At 41.4% G+C, this 14,102-nt stretch overlaps 2 protein-coding genes across 2 annotated transcripts in view; one reads left to right on the forward strand and one right to left on the reverse strand.

Annotated features, from left to right (window-relative positions):
* The window catches only part of UGGT2 (UDP-glucose glycoprotein glucosyltransferase 2), a 198,247-nt gene extending 196,950 nt beyond the window's left edge, over window positions 1-1,297 (forward strand). The window contains exon 40 of the mRNA XM_006832064.1: window positions 1,275-1,297. Within this exon, the coding sequence (XP_006832127.1) occupies window positions 1,275-1,297 (23 nt within the window). The remainder of the gene's footprint in view (window positions 1-1,274) is intronic.
* A 7,527-nt stretch (window positions 1,298-8,824) lies between these two features.
* DNAJC3 (DnaJ (Hsp40) homolog, subfamily C, member 3) overlaps window positions 8,825-14,102 on the reverse strand; it is a 78,736-nt gene continuing 73,458 nt past the window's right edge. The window contains exons 11-12 of the mRNA XM_006831996.1: window positions 13,620-13,768; window positions 8,825-8,994 (exon numbers count right to left, since the gene is read on the reverse strand). Of these exons, the coding sequence (XP_006832059.1) occupies window positions 8,837-8,994; window positions 13,620-13,768 (307 nt within the window). The 3' untranslated portion in view covers window positions 8,825-8,836. The remainder of the gene's footprint in view (window positions 8,995-13,619; window positions 13,769-14,102) is intronic.

A 14,102-nucleotide genomic window follows, 5' to 3' on the forward strand; every position in this document is an offset into this window, starting at 1 on the left:
CTCTGTTGTGCCAGGTGAATAGAGACCAGCTGTGCTTTAGGTAGCTGCTTGTAAGTTTTTAAGACCCCAGGCACCACACAACAAACTAGGGGGCAGAACAGAAGTCCTAAACACATCAGACCAGTTCACTGGAGTGTCCCATGAAACATTACCCTACACCTCCAAGCAAGGAGCCAAGTCCCAGGAGGCCTTCAGTGTGCATAAGTAGCCTCCGCAGTTACTGTGTGTGTGTGCGTGTGTGTGTGTGTCATGGCTGTGAGTGTATCTGTCATACAACTTCTGCCAGGTCACCTGTTTATAGGTGTATAATTTGACAGTAATTAGAATAATCAGCTGTACAAGTCCACCCTTAATGAATACTGTCTTCCATCAGTGTTAACCCCTATTTTCTCCATCCCTCCTGCCCGCCCCGATAACCATTAATAAACTTTGGTCTTTATACACTGAATTCCTATTATTCTTAAATCAGTCTATTAGAGCTCAGTAACACAGGTTAAGAAACCATATTGGCCTCTGTGAGTCACTAGTACTGATTTTACTTGTATACTAATTTGAACGCTCTTATCTTAGAAGGAGCTCTAGTAGTGTAGTGGTTACGAATCGGGCTGTGAACCTCAAGGTCAGCAGTTCAAAACTACCAGCTGTTCTGCGGGAGAAAGATGAGGCTTTCTGCTCCCGTAAAGATTTGCAGCCTTGGGAACGCTGTGCAGGGTCACTGTGAGTCGGAACCGACTGCACGGTACTTAACAACAACAACATCTTAGAATGGAATTAGTGAGGATTGGTGATAGAACACACTGCAGAGTGAATAACCTAGCAGTAGTATTGCTTGATGTCTGTGACTCACAACATTCAAGGTCCCCGTGTGCAAGGCAGGGTGCTGGATCTGAGAGATAACAAAGATGTCTGGCACCGTCTTCAAAGGACATCACTGTGGTCGGTTACGATACGGTGTTAAGTGCTGTACAAGTGCTGTAGAGTCAGTTCCGATTCACACAAACCTATATAGGGTTTCCAAGGAGCAACTGCTGGTGGGTTTGAACCGCCGACCTTCCAATTAGCAGTCCAATGCTGATTCTACAGTGCCACACCAGGACTCCATAGATGCCATAATGTGCAAAGAGCTGGTCTCATTCTGCGTAATGAAACAAGCAAGTGCTAAACTAAAACAAGGATTCTCAGTCAGCATCTGTACTTTATATATCATGTACCACAGTTTACTTTAAGCTAATTTTATAGTTAAATTTTCCCTAAAAACCTTTCCTCCCCCACAGTTTTGATACATGATGAGCTCTAGCTCTAGTTTGCCAAGGAAGGAAGACGAGTCTTCAAGAATGCTGCCACCTGCTGGGGAAATGTGGAACTACTGCTAAGACGATTTGGAAACTTCTAAATTAGTAATACATTCTTCAATACATATGTATTAAAATTTTAATTATTTAAAACAAACGTATGTAATGTATTGAATAAGTTTCAGCTATGTTGAGAAATGACCATTGGGTATCTGAAGATAGACTTTTCCTTTTTCCTGAGAGCTGGAACCACCGATGTTTTGTCCCGTAACCCAGATGGAGGAGCACAGGGGAGGAGCTGGCCCACGTGTTGGGTTCACAAATCATCAACATCCCTGTGAAGTCCATGTGATGTGCATCTGAATCTCCTTTTTTTAAAAAATGCATTTAAAATTGAAAAGCTTCATTTCTGTTTTTCTTGTTAGAAAAAAAGGACTCATGATGATCTCTGATTAATTTACAAAAATTAAGCCCATTTACACTTTATTGTTTAAAAATGGAAGTAACTTTGCACTGTAATCATTTATTTCAGTCACCTAAAGCCATATGATGTTTCAGTTATGATTTATTTTGATTATGCATTTTATTTTTAGAATGCTTCTCATTTCATAAAACTTCATTCACGTGAATATAGGGTGTGTGTGTCTTCTTAATGGCACACACAAGACGCTGAAGAGTCTGATTCCACAGGTGCTGAGACAAGTGTGGGAAAGCATGATCATTTAGAAAGCTCTCCCGGTGATTCTGTTGATACATAGAACTTTAGGGGAACATTTCATAAACTTTAGCACCCCGTCACATGCTGCCTTAGACCATGCTTGCAGCGTGATGGGGAACTCACTAATTTGAATTGGGTGGGTCCATCTTCAAACAACGCTGTGCACACTGTGGATCAAAAAGTGTCTGTCTGCAGTCTACGCTCATTGCTCCTCTGAGCACTTAAGAACAAGTCTAGCCCTCCTCCATCGAATGGCACAGTGCGTACAGGTTATGAAAAGAACAGCTCCTACCGCCTCCTCAGAGAGATCACAGATCTGTTCTCGTCTTGCTCATCCTCCCAGTTACTTGTTCTAGTTTGTCAGTGATCAAATGCCATGCTCCAGGAATGACCTAACAATGCAGCTCTGATGCATATCTCAGTAGACTGATCTCCGCCTTTTCAAGATCGAGAAGTGACCTGAGTGAAGGTTGGAGATAAATTCAAAAGCATCTCTGCAACTCAGTTGTCTCCTGGATGCCTCCTGATGGACAGACTGAGCCTTCGTGGTAAAAAGCAAGACCAACGAAATCTGCATTGTACTACTTTTTCTCAGTTGTTCCCTCAGAAGGATCAGCTCAGCCAATAAAAGGTGCCAAGTTCAGGGCCTATTCATTGGTAGTTTTACACTTTAAAAGGAAAATTAATAATAAAAATCAGTTTTATTTTTAAATCATTAAGTACAGATTTGGACACAGGGAGGTATAGGTAGTGAGGAAGAGATTAGTGCTTGCTAAGTTATAACTCTTAGCAGGGGTGAGAATCCCCCCGTTTACCTGGCAGCCTTCTCACCTACTGTACAGTCCTCATTATCTGCAGACTAAGGCGAGTTGCTTCTAGAATATCACAAAGGTAACATGAGGTAAGATTTGGGAAGCTTTGTGTCTTGTGAATTTAATTGTATCCCAAAATATGTATTACAGACAACCTCTGGATATGATCTGGTTTGGAAATCAGGTTCTTTTGTTGTTCATGGTTATCATACTAGCAGAGTAGAGTGGACCCTAAACCTAATGACTTTATCAATTATAAAAACAACCAGAGAGAGATTCATGGAGGATAAATGGACAAGTCCAGGAACTCCAAGGATTGGCAGCTGCTCCTAGAACTGGAGTCCTGGTGGGCTTCTAACCACAAGGTCAGCAGTTCAAACCCACTAGCTGCTTTTGAGAAATCCTATACAGGCTCACTATTGAGTCAGAAGCCAGTTGGCAGCACTTCACAGCTAGGACTGCAATCAACCAAGAAGAACCTCCTCTAAAGCCCTCACCCAGAATTTGGATGTTTAGCCTTCTGACCTGTGAGTAAATAAAGTTCTGTTGTTTAAAGCCACCCATTTGTGGGTATGGCAGCAGTGGTTGCCTAAGACAGACTTTGGTACAATCAGGGAGTTGCTCAAACAAGTCCCTAAAATGGGTCAGTGGTTAGGGAAGTGGGTAATGTGATGTATTTGGACAGTCACAGGTACATTGCCTTGAAGAGGCTTTGGTAGAACTATGGACATGAAGGGCTCAGGAAGAATGGAGAATTGTACAGAAAACAGCTATTGCTGCGAGCAAAATGTTGCCAGAAATGTTGTCATTCAGTGTGCTGCTTGTTTGAGGCTTGAAAAGGAAATCTGAAACATTGTGTTGGAAACTGGAGTGCTAAATAATTTGTCTAAATTAGGTTAAAATATTCTGTAATAGTGGAGCTTATGAGTGATGGACTTGAATAACTGGATGAGATTTTAAAGCAGAAATCTTGTTAGCTTAGACTGAAAAGGAAGAGAGAGCAGACCAAATGAAAGGAGCAAAGCAAGCAGTCTGTGTCCTGGAATTCTATAGGCAGGAAACAGGCCAGTGGACATATTCCGAGTTGGCCATTTCAGAGTCGGCAGGAATGCAGAGGGCAGGTGCCACTTCCTCAAACAGTGGGTTCACCACCACCTTGGTTCCAGAGGGTGGGCTTATCATTCTTGGATACCAAAAGAATGGGGCTGCTGCCCCAAACTGAGGGACCATGGCTGCCATTGGAGAACAGGCCTGGCCAGGGCCCTGGTAGCGTAGGGGACTCACTACTTGTGTGTACTAGAATTGAGCTATTCAAAGCCATCAGGATCGGAGTAGGGGGTGTCAGTGGTCCTGGATGGCAGAGAAGGGTACCAAAGGGCTTTTTCCCAAAACCTAGAGGAGGCCACTGCCCAGATGTGTCTGCAAAGAGTTATTTTCAAGTCTGGAGCACTGGGTTTGGGGCTTGCTTGGTACCTGTGATCCTCCTTTCCCACAGTTCTCTCATTTGGAGTGGGAATGTCTGACTTTGTCTGGCTCTCCATTGTATTTTGGAACCAGGTAAGTTTTAGTCTAGGTTTCCCAGGTCCACAGATGGCAAGGTATTGTGCCCCATGATGAGCAATAGCCAAGTCTCATCCTTACTTGATTTAGATGATCCAGAAGAAATTTTAGAGTTAATGCTGGAATAGGTTTAGACTTTATAGAACTAATGTGTTTTGTATGTGGGAAAGACATAGCTTTGGGGGGACCAAGGGGTGAATCGTGTCCCCCAAAATATGTTAGTCTGAGACCCTGTAAACTAAACTGTTTTTCCTTATGTGATCATACCAAAGGGTGGGCCCTAAACGTAATCACTTCTGAGTTTAAAAACAGAATTGAGACCCCTGGGAAGACACCATCCATGTTAGACACAGAAGATAAGATGCATGTATACACCCAGGGACTCCTAGGACTGCTCTCTCCTAGAAGCTGCAGACGTACTCCTGAACTGTGAGTAAATGCCTGTTCTCTGAAGCCAGCCATGTTTTGTTTTTTGTTGTCATCAACAGAAAACTAAGATAATGAGTCTTCTGAAAAAAATTCACTTACGAATTCTGTTGTCCTATGCCGTCGAGTCAGTTATGACTCATAGTGAACCCCGCACAGGGTTTGCAAGAGACTGGTGGATTTGAACCGCCAACCTTGTGGTTAGTTGTTGTAAAGTGCTGTCAAGTCAGTTCCAACTCAAAAGTGACCCTGTATAAGGTTTCCTTGAAGTGCAAACTAACCCTGTCGTCCAGTTCTTTTCCTACAGTAGAGCCACACCAGGACTTATGTGGCTTAGTGCTGTTGAGTCAGTGCCAACCCATAGCGACCGTGTATAGGAGTTCCAAGAAGCAGCTGGTGGATTTGAACCACTTACCATTGCAGTTCAGACCGACCTTACGGTCCAGTGCTTAGCCTACAGCACCACACAATGACTCCTAATGGTATCTCAGGACATACAGACCATAAAGTGGAGAAAACAGTAAGCTACTGTTATTGAAGTTAAGAAATTTGATTCAGATAGTCAACAAGTTGCCCCTCCCAATTTATTCTACAACAGAAAGGTGCCAATTATACAAAGCCAACACAAGGATTGGATTTTAATAGTATTCAAATTGCCTGCCTCAGAAGCCCTATTGGAAGTTAAGAGTGTAGCCAAATCCACCTTTCGTGCATACACCAGGGGAACCTTTTGTCGCCTCATTCACTCAGTGTGTGTAAAGCAAAGTTGGAAGATGGATTTTCTTAGAACTTATACTCGAGACTAAAAATGAATCAAAAGCACAAGAGGACTGGTATGACCATAAATATTTTTATTAAATGTGAAAATACACGGGCATAAAAATAGTACCCATATTTGTCGGCATGTCTAAGACCCATTAACTCGAGGGTTCTTTTTTTATTACAACACTCATTGAGAATGGGTTAAGTTACTTATTCTTATCTCATTTAAAACTCTAGCTTTACCACAGGATTAACATTAAAATGTGTCAACTATTTCCAATTTTACCTCTTCTGATCTCTGTTCCCCACTGCAGGTAAGAGGTTCAACCACAGATACGGCAACAAACCTGTTCCTAAACACAAAGCCACGCAGTGGCTAATTTTACTCTCAAATCATTCAGCAAATGAGATCATCTGTTAAAATTACCCCGATCTACGAACATCATTTAAAATTACAGAATAAACTCTGGCATTAACAAAAAAGGAATGATCCGATTGAGAAGAAAGATACTAATTGTTGACAAATTTTCATTCGCCATCCTCCTTCCTTATAAATGTGGAAAAGTAAATGACATTCAACAAAGCTGCATAAATTATCTCAGTTACCCCATTGGCATGTGTTCAGTGAGATCTTTGGGTAAGATCCCTACACAGAGGCCTGTACTGCTCAGATGCAAACCTGGCCCATGAGCCACTTGCCTGGTCCATGTCAAATATAACCTTTGATTAATTTCATGCCTGTAAAGACATTTTTCTTTTCTGACCATGTAATATATTGTCAATTTCATACTGCGATTCTATTAACTACTGGGTAATTGGTAATATTTTTCTCTTGTTTAAAAAATGGGTAGTTTTTAGGTTTCATTATCAGAGATCAGAAATTCGTTTTCATACTGAAAAATTTTAATACTGACTAAAGAGAAAAATGTTAAAATTACTAATATATTACATCCAATCATATTAGTAAACTATTGAAATTGTTCTTTTATTTGTGGTAAGAAGTATATAGTACTTTTATGGTTTTCTTTTTCATGGCAAGAAAAAAATTTTCCTGGGGGATGAATTAATTCAGTCTCCTTTCTTAGGACTTTTCTCACACGTACAGGCTGGTGTGTTTCAGACTTCCTGCCTTGGGCACTAGCCACAAGGTACAAACCAACCAGTGACCCTTCACACATGGAGCTTACTAAAGGAACAGAGGAGCTCTAGAACAGAACTCGAAGGTAAGGCTAGGGTACCTCTCTGTGACTTAGACTTTTCATAAGAGTCACACAGGTGACTTGGCACCTGTAGGTTGTCATTTTCTTCATTAATCAGCAGAAAATGGATTCCGGAGAATTCATTTCCCTCAGTGGAAGGGCACTTGGCACTGTGGCTTCTCTTCTCATCACTGGAAACAGCCATGTCACTTTCTGCACATTTCCGGTAATATGACTGAGTTAATCATCATCCATGGCATTTCTTTTAAGGAACAAGAATCGTGGTTGCTACAATAGGAGAAAGAAAATAACCACCCAACTCAGGGCAGCATGTAGGCAGGGAGCTCAGTCACAGCTGCCTAAGGCACACGTCCCTCTCCAGTGCAGACTAGCCCTCAGCCATCCCAAACCATCTTCTGCTTCTGGAAGCTTTACATCCTTTCCCTCCAAGCGGGGGACAAGTGCAGGGATGCATTTCGTTATTCTAACTGAAAATTCATCTCGGGGAGGGGGAGAACACAGCTACATTATGTGCCAAAGAACCAGGTATTGTAAAACTAAAGAATACACAAAAATGAGTTTACCTTGGAAATTATTTCCACATTAGCTTGAATTTTGGGACATTAATACAAACAATGGCTATATGTTGTTTACTAGTTTTCTAAATGCAATGCTAAGTGTTTGACTGAACCAGTTGATTTTCACGCAGTTAAATTAATAAACGCCACATGTTTCTGTCTGACTAGAAAAGACTGCTTCACTGTTGTGAACCTCGGTGCTTCGGAAGGCTGCCCCAAGGGATTCAAGTGCTTGATTTCATGGGAGAAAAGGAAAGATCTGACACCTTTTTGCTGTTTCAAATGCTTCAAAAATGTTCTGAATGTAAAACAAAAGTCTTTCCAGAGCAGTGGTGATGATTCCTCTCTAACGTAACGCTCTTACACTTTAAACACAGCATCACTAATGTCAGAGGTTCAGTGTTTTTGATTAAAGTATCGCTCACTTTTTAGGGCAAAAATTATCCAGTACACTGATACAATAGTTAATTTCTTGAAAGGTAAGCAGAATTCCAAGAGAAGATGCCATCCTCTTCAGTTATACTGGAAGTACAGCCAAAGTTGCCTCAGCTTATAAGCCTGTCTCTTTTCTAGGCAGAGGAGAACACAGGGGACCAAGATCTGCTACAGAAGCTTGTGTGCCAAGTATTACATCCACCAGCAGACCAGTCCCCGTCAGTGTCTACTGTCCCTAGAACCCGGATCTGGAGGTAGGAGACACAGTCTTCCCTAAGTGGGAAGGAAACAAGGCATTTTCTGTTGATTCACGTGGACTGAGTGCAATCCTGTAGGAAATTCTGCACGTCAGCAGTATTATTTCAAATAATAGCATTGCTACTTTATCAGAAACTATTTGACATATTACTTTATCCTTTAGTCATTTTTTGTGTTTAATACGAAAGAGCTCCATAGGGTTTATAACTCATTTGTTATTAGTTGTAAGTGGTTCTCAGTATTCTCCTAGTTATTCACAAAAAAACCCCAAACTGTATTAACCAGACTCTTCCCCTTTTTCAAGACCTCCATGTTAATCCTAGTAAACAAACATGTGCAGATTAAAAGAGGATCAGTAATTTAACAGAAATGATTGTTTTGGGCTGATATAAACAAAGTTGTCCCAAAGAACATACAGTTCAAGATGCTCCCTGTAAGAATACTGAGACACAACCCATTCTCATGAAGACCAGAGTTCGGTTTCCACATGGAGACACTGTGAAGGCTGTGACGAGAAGAACCATCTCTACATGCGTCAATGTAGAGAAACATCAAATAACACGAGTTCTTCCACACATTCGTCCAATGTATACAGGCTGCTTTATCAGAAACGGACCATTCCTTGCCTCGCTACCCACACAAACCCAGCAACCAGAAGTCTAAAATGAGTAAGAACAGATTTGTAACTCTTTGGTTATGGACAAAAGAAAGATTTGAATTTTTTTTCCAATTAGGATCCTGAACACAGTTTGTTTTTAATTTTTAAAAAAATAATGAAGAGCAGAAAACAGTTGGTTTAATTGAAGTGGAATTTAAATCTGAAGGGTCCGCCTGAGCTGAAGGGGTTAAACCCTTGCCAGGAGTTCCAGCTCCTGTGGAAAGGATTGCCACCGCCTCCTTGCTGGCTCTCTGCATCCAAGGGATCTTCTCCATCGTCAAACTTTTTCCTCATTTCTAAAAAACAAATCAAATTAAGGCCCATGTATTGGTTACAGTGTATGTAGGTGGTTTGATTTGGGGGGGGTTTTGACAGCCAAGGGAGAGTTAGAATTGAGGAAGAACTTGGTTTTTCAGCTTACAAAATACTTGTTCCTGGTATTTGAACTGAGCCTTCCCCAGTAGAAACGAAGAGAGAGAGAGAGAGACACTAGTCACAAAAAGACAGAGGGGTTCTGGGTTGAAAAGGAGTATTGCTCAATATTTAGGCTCCTAAATCTTCTCACCTCACAAAATGCTATCCAAGCTTGGAAGCTACCCACAGAAAATTTTCTGTGGAGAAATGATTCTAGAGAAAGACCTCCTGTACTCATCATGTTCTTCCAAAGGCACACAGCCGCACCCTTCAAAATCAAGTCTGCTCATTCAGTGCATCAACCCAGTGAGCTTGCGCAATCAGCTCTCCAGGGCCGCCCCCTGAAATCTGGTCAGAACTAAGGAGGCCAAGCGGCCCCTCCTGCACACTAGGATCGCCACCTGTTACGGAGCTGTGTCTGGTAGCCCTCCCTAATGAGGCAGCTCCTGATGCAGACACATAGGGATGAATAAAAAAGGAGCTATGAAAAAGAAATAATAATAATAAAGAAGTAATTAAGACGACAGCTGAAAAAAACAGAAGATAAAGTCAAGGAAATCTCCCAGAAACATAGAACCAAAGACTGAGCCTCAAAAAACGTAATCAATAGAGATAAGAACATGGAGAGATAGAACAGCAGAAGACTCTAGACTGAAAAGAGAAAGGCTGGGTGCTGGTGGCCAGGAGACAGGCTTGCAGAATGTGTTCTTTGGTTGTCAAAATGGTTACATATTCCTGAGTGTTTTTGTGTACAAACCCCACCCCCCCACAAAAAAAAAGGAGGGAAGAGAAGCAAATACTCTTGAATGATGATGCATGGAGGGGATTGAAATCATTGCAATGAAATGATGAGTATAATACCAATGTTGTTATCGCATGTAAACGATCACACAATAAAAACTTTAAAAAAAAATCAATCCCGAGGTCCACTTCTAAGCAATAAAGGTTTCAAGAAAGAGATAATTGGGAGAAAAAAAAAAGGCAAGTATATAAGAACTAGAGCATACCATCAAGGAATCTCAAAATACAGGGGATAAAATGAGATAGAAACCCTGTATAGGGTCGCTATGGGTGGGTCGCTATGGGTAGGATCTGACTCGACAGTACTTAACACAACAACAACAAAGTTATAGTTACACGTATGAAAAAGAATGGCACAGGACTTCAACAGCAACCTGGGAGGGAAAAATAAATCATCAAAAGACAAAAGGAAATTTTCAGTTATGTGCAACTAAAATTATTTTGCTTTCCACACAACCTCCTTGTGCTAGTTAATCTGTGTCACCATCTCTAGGCCAGGATTCTCAGAGGTTTGGCTGTTAGGAAACAGTCATCCATATAAGGGGATCTGCTATGAGCAGCCAATCAATTGAAAGGAAGTTTCCTAGGGGATGTGGCCTGCTTCCAATAGATTGGAACTTGGGCAGAGCTTGCTTTCTGCTGGGTCTGGATTTTCTTTCAACATCTAGTTCTTTGAACTAGAGCCAGAATCCTGGCTCTATTTCCTGCTGATCCTGGGAGTCGTTAGCAGCTATCCTCTTTACTCGCCTGTTTGCTGTCTGACCTGCACCTCTTGTTCATCAGCCCTCCAGCCTGGCATTTAATCCACAGATTTGGGACCTGCCCATCTCTAACAAATGCATGCGCCATTTCCTTGAGATAAACCTTTCTCTGTAGATCCAGGTGGACTCCTGGTGTGGTGCTGCACAGTAACGCACTGGAGCACACGATTGGAGGTTCTAACTCATGAGCTATTCCTCAGAAACCCTATCCAGGGTCTCTAGGAGTTGGAACTAACTCGAGGGCACTTAACAACAATATACATGGAGTCCTGGTGTAGCGCTGTCAAGGTTCCTTGGAAAACCTATACAGCTCGCTATAAGTTGGAACCGATTTGATGGCACACAACAACTGGTGGGTATGAACTGCCGACCTTGTAGTTCTCAGTGCAGTGCTGATTCTACAGCAACACACAGAAGTACATATGTGTTTGTGTGTGTGTGTGTATATATATATATATATATAAAGTATAATTGATTATTGCTCTAGACAAATCTGCTGCACAAGTGTTCAAGAATAAAGATCACCTAGAGGACTAAGGTGCCTCTGACCCAAGCCGTGGTATTTTTCAGTTGCCTCATAGGCATGTTAAAGTTGGACCATAGAAAAAATTGATGCATTCGAGTGATGGTGTTGGAGAAAAACATTGAAAGAACCAACAAATCTGTGTTGGAAGAATAGCCAGAATGCTCCCAAGATTGCAAGACTACTTCTCTCATACTCAGAACATAGTATCAGGAGTGACCAGTCCCTGGAGAAGGACCTCATGCTTGGTAAAGTGGAGAATCAGCGAAAACCAGGAAGATCCAGAACAAGATGGACTGAAACACAACCAATCTGAGAGTGGTGCAGAAGCAGGGTCACTAGGAGTCAGAACTGACTCCACAGCATCTAACAGACACACAACATAGGTAACTTGTACTGGTTTTGCTTCTCTAGAGAACCCAGCCAAGTTGGGGGCTTTATCAGGCAAGCAGATGACACAAGATCCAGACAGTAAGTTTCCTTAATTCAAACAATCATTTCATTGACTGTAGAAGCTCAAGTTTCTGCAAGTAACACACATCAAAAAGGTGGCACACCAAAATAAACTACAGTATCCAGCAGTCTTGAAAAGGCTCTGGCCACCTGCAGTGTACGTCTTGGTGGGGCAGAATATATTGCAGTAACTGGGGAAAGAAAACACCCTGCTGTTTTTTTTAAAGAAAGAGAGATGGGCAATACTATGGGTTTGTTTTGGGGTTTTGTATTTTTAAAAAAAGGTCTTAAAACTGGGAGGAAGAAATGGGGGATCTAACCAATTTAAATGTACATCATTAACCAAACAAGTGTGGAGAAGTGTGGCAGCAGAATAGGAATGTGAGCATTGTAAACCCTGACAAAGTAAAATCAATTATGTTAAGTGTCACTGAGTCTGTTCCAACTCATAGTGAGCTGTATAGGATTTCTCAAGAGCAACTGGTAGGTTTGAACCACGAAACTTGCAGTTAGTTATCCACTGCTTATCCCGTAGTATCACACCAGGTAAAATAGCTAACAAAACTAAGAAAAAGCAGTGGGAGAAGATACAGGCCCAGTTTTCTCATCTTTTATAACAAAGTCAATAACCCAGTATAAAATTAATATTTTTCAAGTAAGATTGTCCTAAATTTTAGAGAAATCTAAGAAATTATCTGAAATTTTATTAACTCTAGCGCTTAACTAAAGGAGCTCTGGTAGCGTAGTGGTTACAATCGGGCTGCCAACCTCAAGGTCAGCAGTTCGAAACTACCAGCTATTTCGTGGGAGAAAGATGAGGCTTTCTACTCCCATAAAGATTTACAGTCTCGGAAACCCTGTGCAGGGTCATTTTGAGTTGGAACCAACTCCATAGTACTTAATAACAAATGCTTAACTATAAAGACAGCACACATACAAGGGAACTTCAAAAAGTTTGTGGAGTAATGGAATTTTCCCATAAACTTTTTGAAGTCCCCTCACTAAGACTGCAAGGTCGGCGGTTCAAACTCACCAGCCGCTCCTCAGAAACTCTATACAGGGTTTAATGAGTTGGTACCTGACAACAACAACATGCTTATTTCTCCTGTTCCTGTCACATACACATAGAGTAAATTTTGGTAATTCATCTGATGTTAAAATTGGCTGCTTCCAGGAAGATGTCAGTTGACTTTGGTTTCATTGCAACTTTAAAATGTTATAGAAATACTAGGAGGAACAAAAAAGGTGCAGAAGAAAGTTAACACAAAATCATAACCATATAAAGGACTCATTAAAAATAAAATTCCTAGTGAATACAAGCTCTCACAGCCTAAAGAACATCGTGGGGCATTCCATTTTCACTAGAGAAGATTGTGGCACTTCATTAGCCTTTCTTGGTAGGATCCAAAAGACGTAAAAGATGCATTCATGTTTTTTTAGATTTAGTGTCCAATTTATGGCCAAACTTCGTCTCTCATACATCGGACATATTTCCAGGAGGGACCAGTCACTGGAGAAGAATACCATGTTTGGTAAAGTGGAAGGTCAGAGAAAACGAGGAAGACCCCCAACAAGATGGATTGGCACAGTGGCAGTTGCAACGGGCTCAGGCATAGCAACGATTGTGAGGTTGGCCCAAGACTGGGCAATGTTTCGTTCTGTTGCTATGAGTCGGTACTTGACGGCACACAACAACAACGACAACTTGTTAAAACAGAAATAAGATAGAATCAAACTCAGGCCTTAAGAGTCTACATTTTAGGGTCTTTGCATTGTGCAGAGCGTGGAGGGAAGAAAGGACAGACAAATTTCAGTACCAGCTCCCGCACTGGACCCTCACTGCCCATGTAGAACTGCACAACCAGGCTTTCCACTCCCCACTTAGACTGAAACAGGGTCAAAGGAATAAGATCCAACAGAGCAGCAACTCAGCTAGTTGAAGAGGACGGGGATATGCTGGGTGTCCTACCTGGATCAGAGAGGACTTCTTTTGCAGCTGCTATGTCAATGAACTTTTTCTCAGCTTTTTTCTTTTCTTCTTCATTCTGGAAGTTATCTGGGTGCCACTGCATCGCTAATTTTCGGTATGCTTTGATGATTTCTTGCTTTTTGGCATTTCTGAAGGTGGTAAAATAATCATCAGTTTTATGAAGAATCCAACATAGTGCCATAAAACTGATGGGACTTAGTTAAGACCCAACTAGCACATCCATGACAGGGCTTTCTGAGCACTTCCCAAAGCATCATTTAGTCAATGTTCAGCATAAAAGGAGGCTTCAAATATTTGTGGGAAAGTTCTATGATCTTTTCATTTTCTCATGAACTTTGGAAGTCCCCTCATAGTTTTGGATGATTACTAACCTGGTCAAGTTTCCTTAGACACACTTGTTCAATAAGATTAGAATCTGACAGGGAATAAATTAAAGTATCCTGATCTTTACAGCTTACTTTT

Source organism: Chrysochloris asiatica, unplaced genomic scaffold (genome assembly GCF_000296735.1).
Source record: "Chrysochloris asiatica unplaced genomic scaffold, ChrAsi1.0 scaffold00005, whole genome shotgun sequence".
In the NCBI taxonomy this organism is placed as follows: Eukaryota; Metazoa; Chordata; class Mammalia; order Afrosoricida; family Chrysochloridae; genus Chrysochloris; species Chrysochloris asiatica.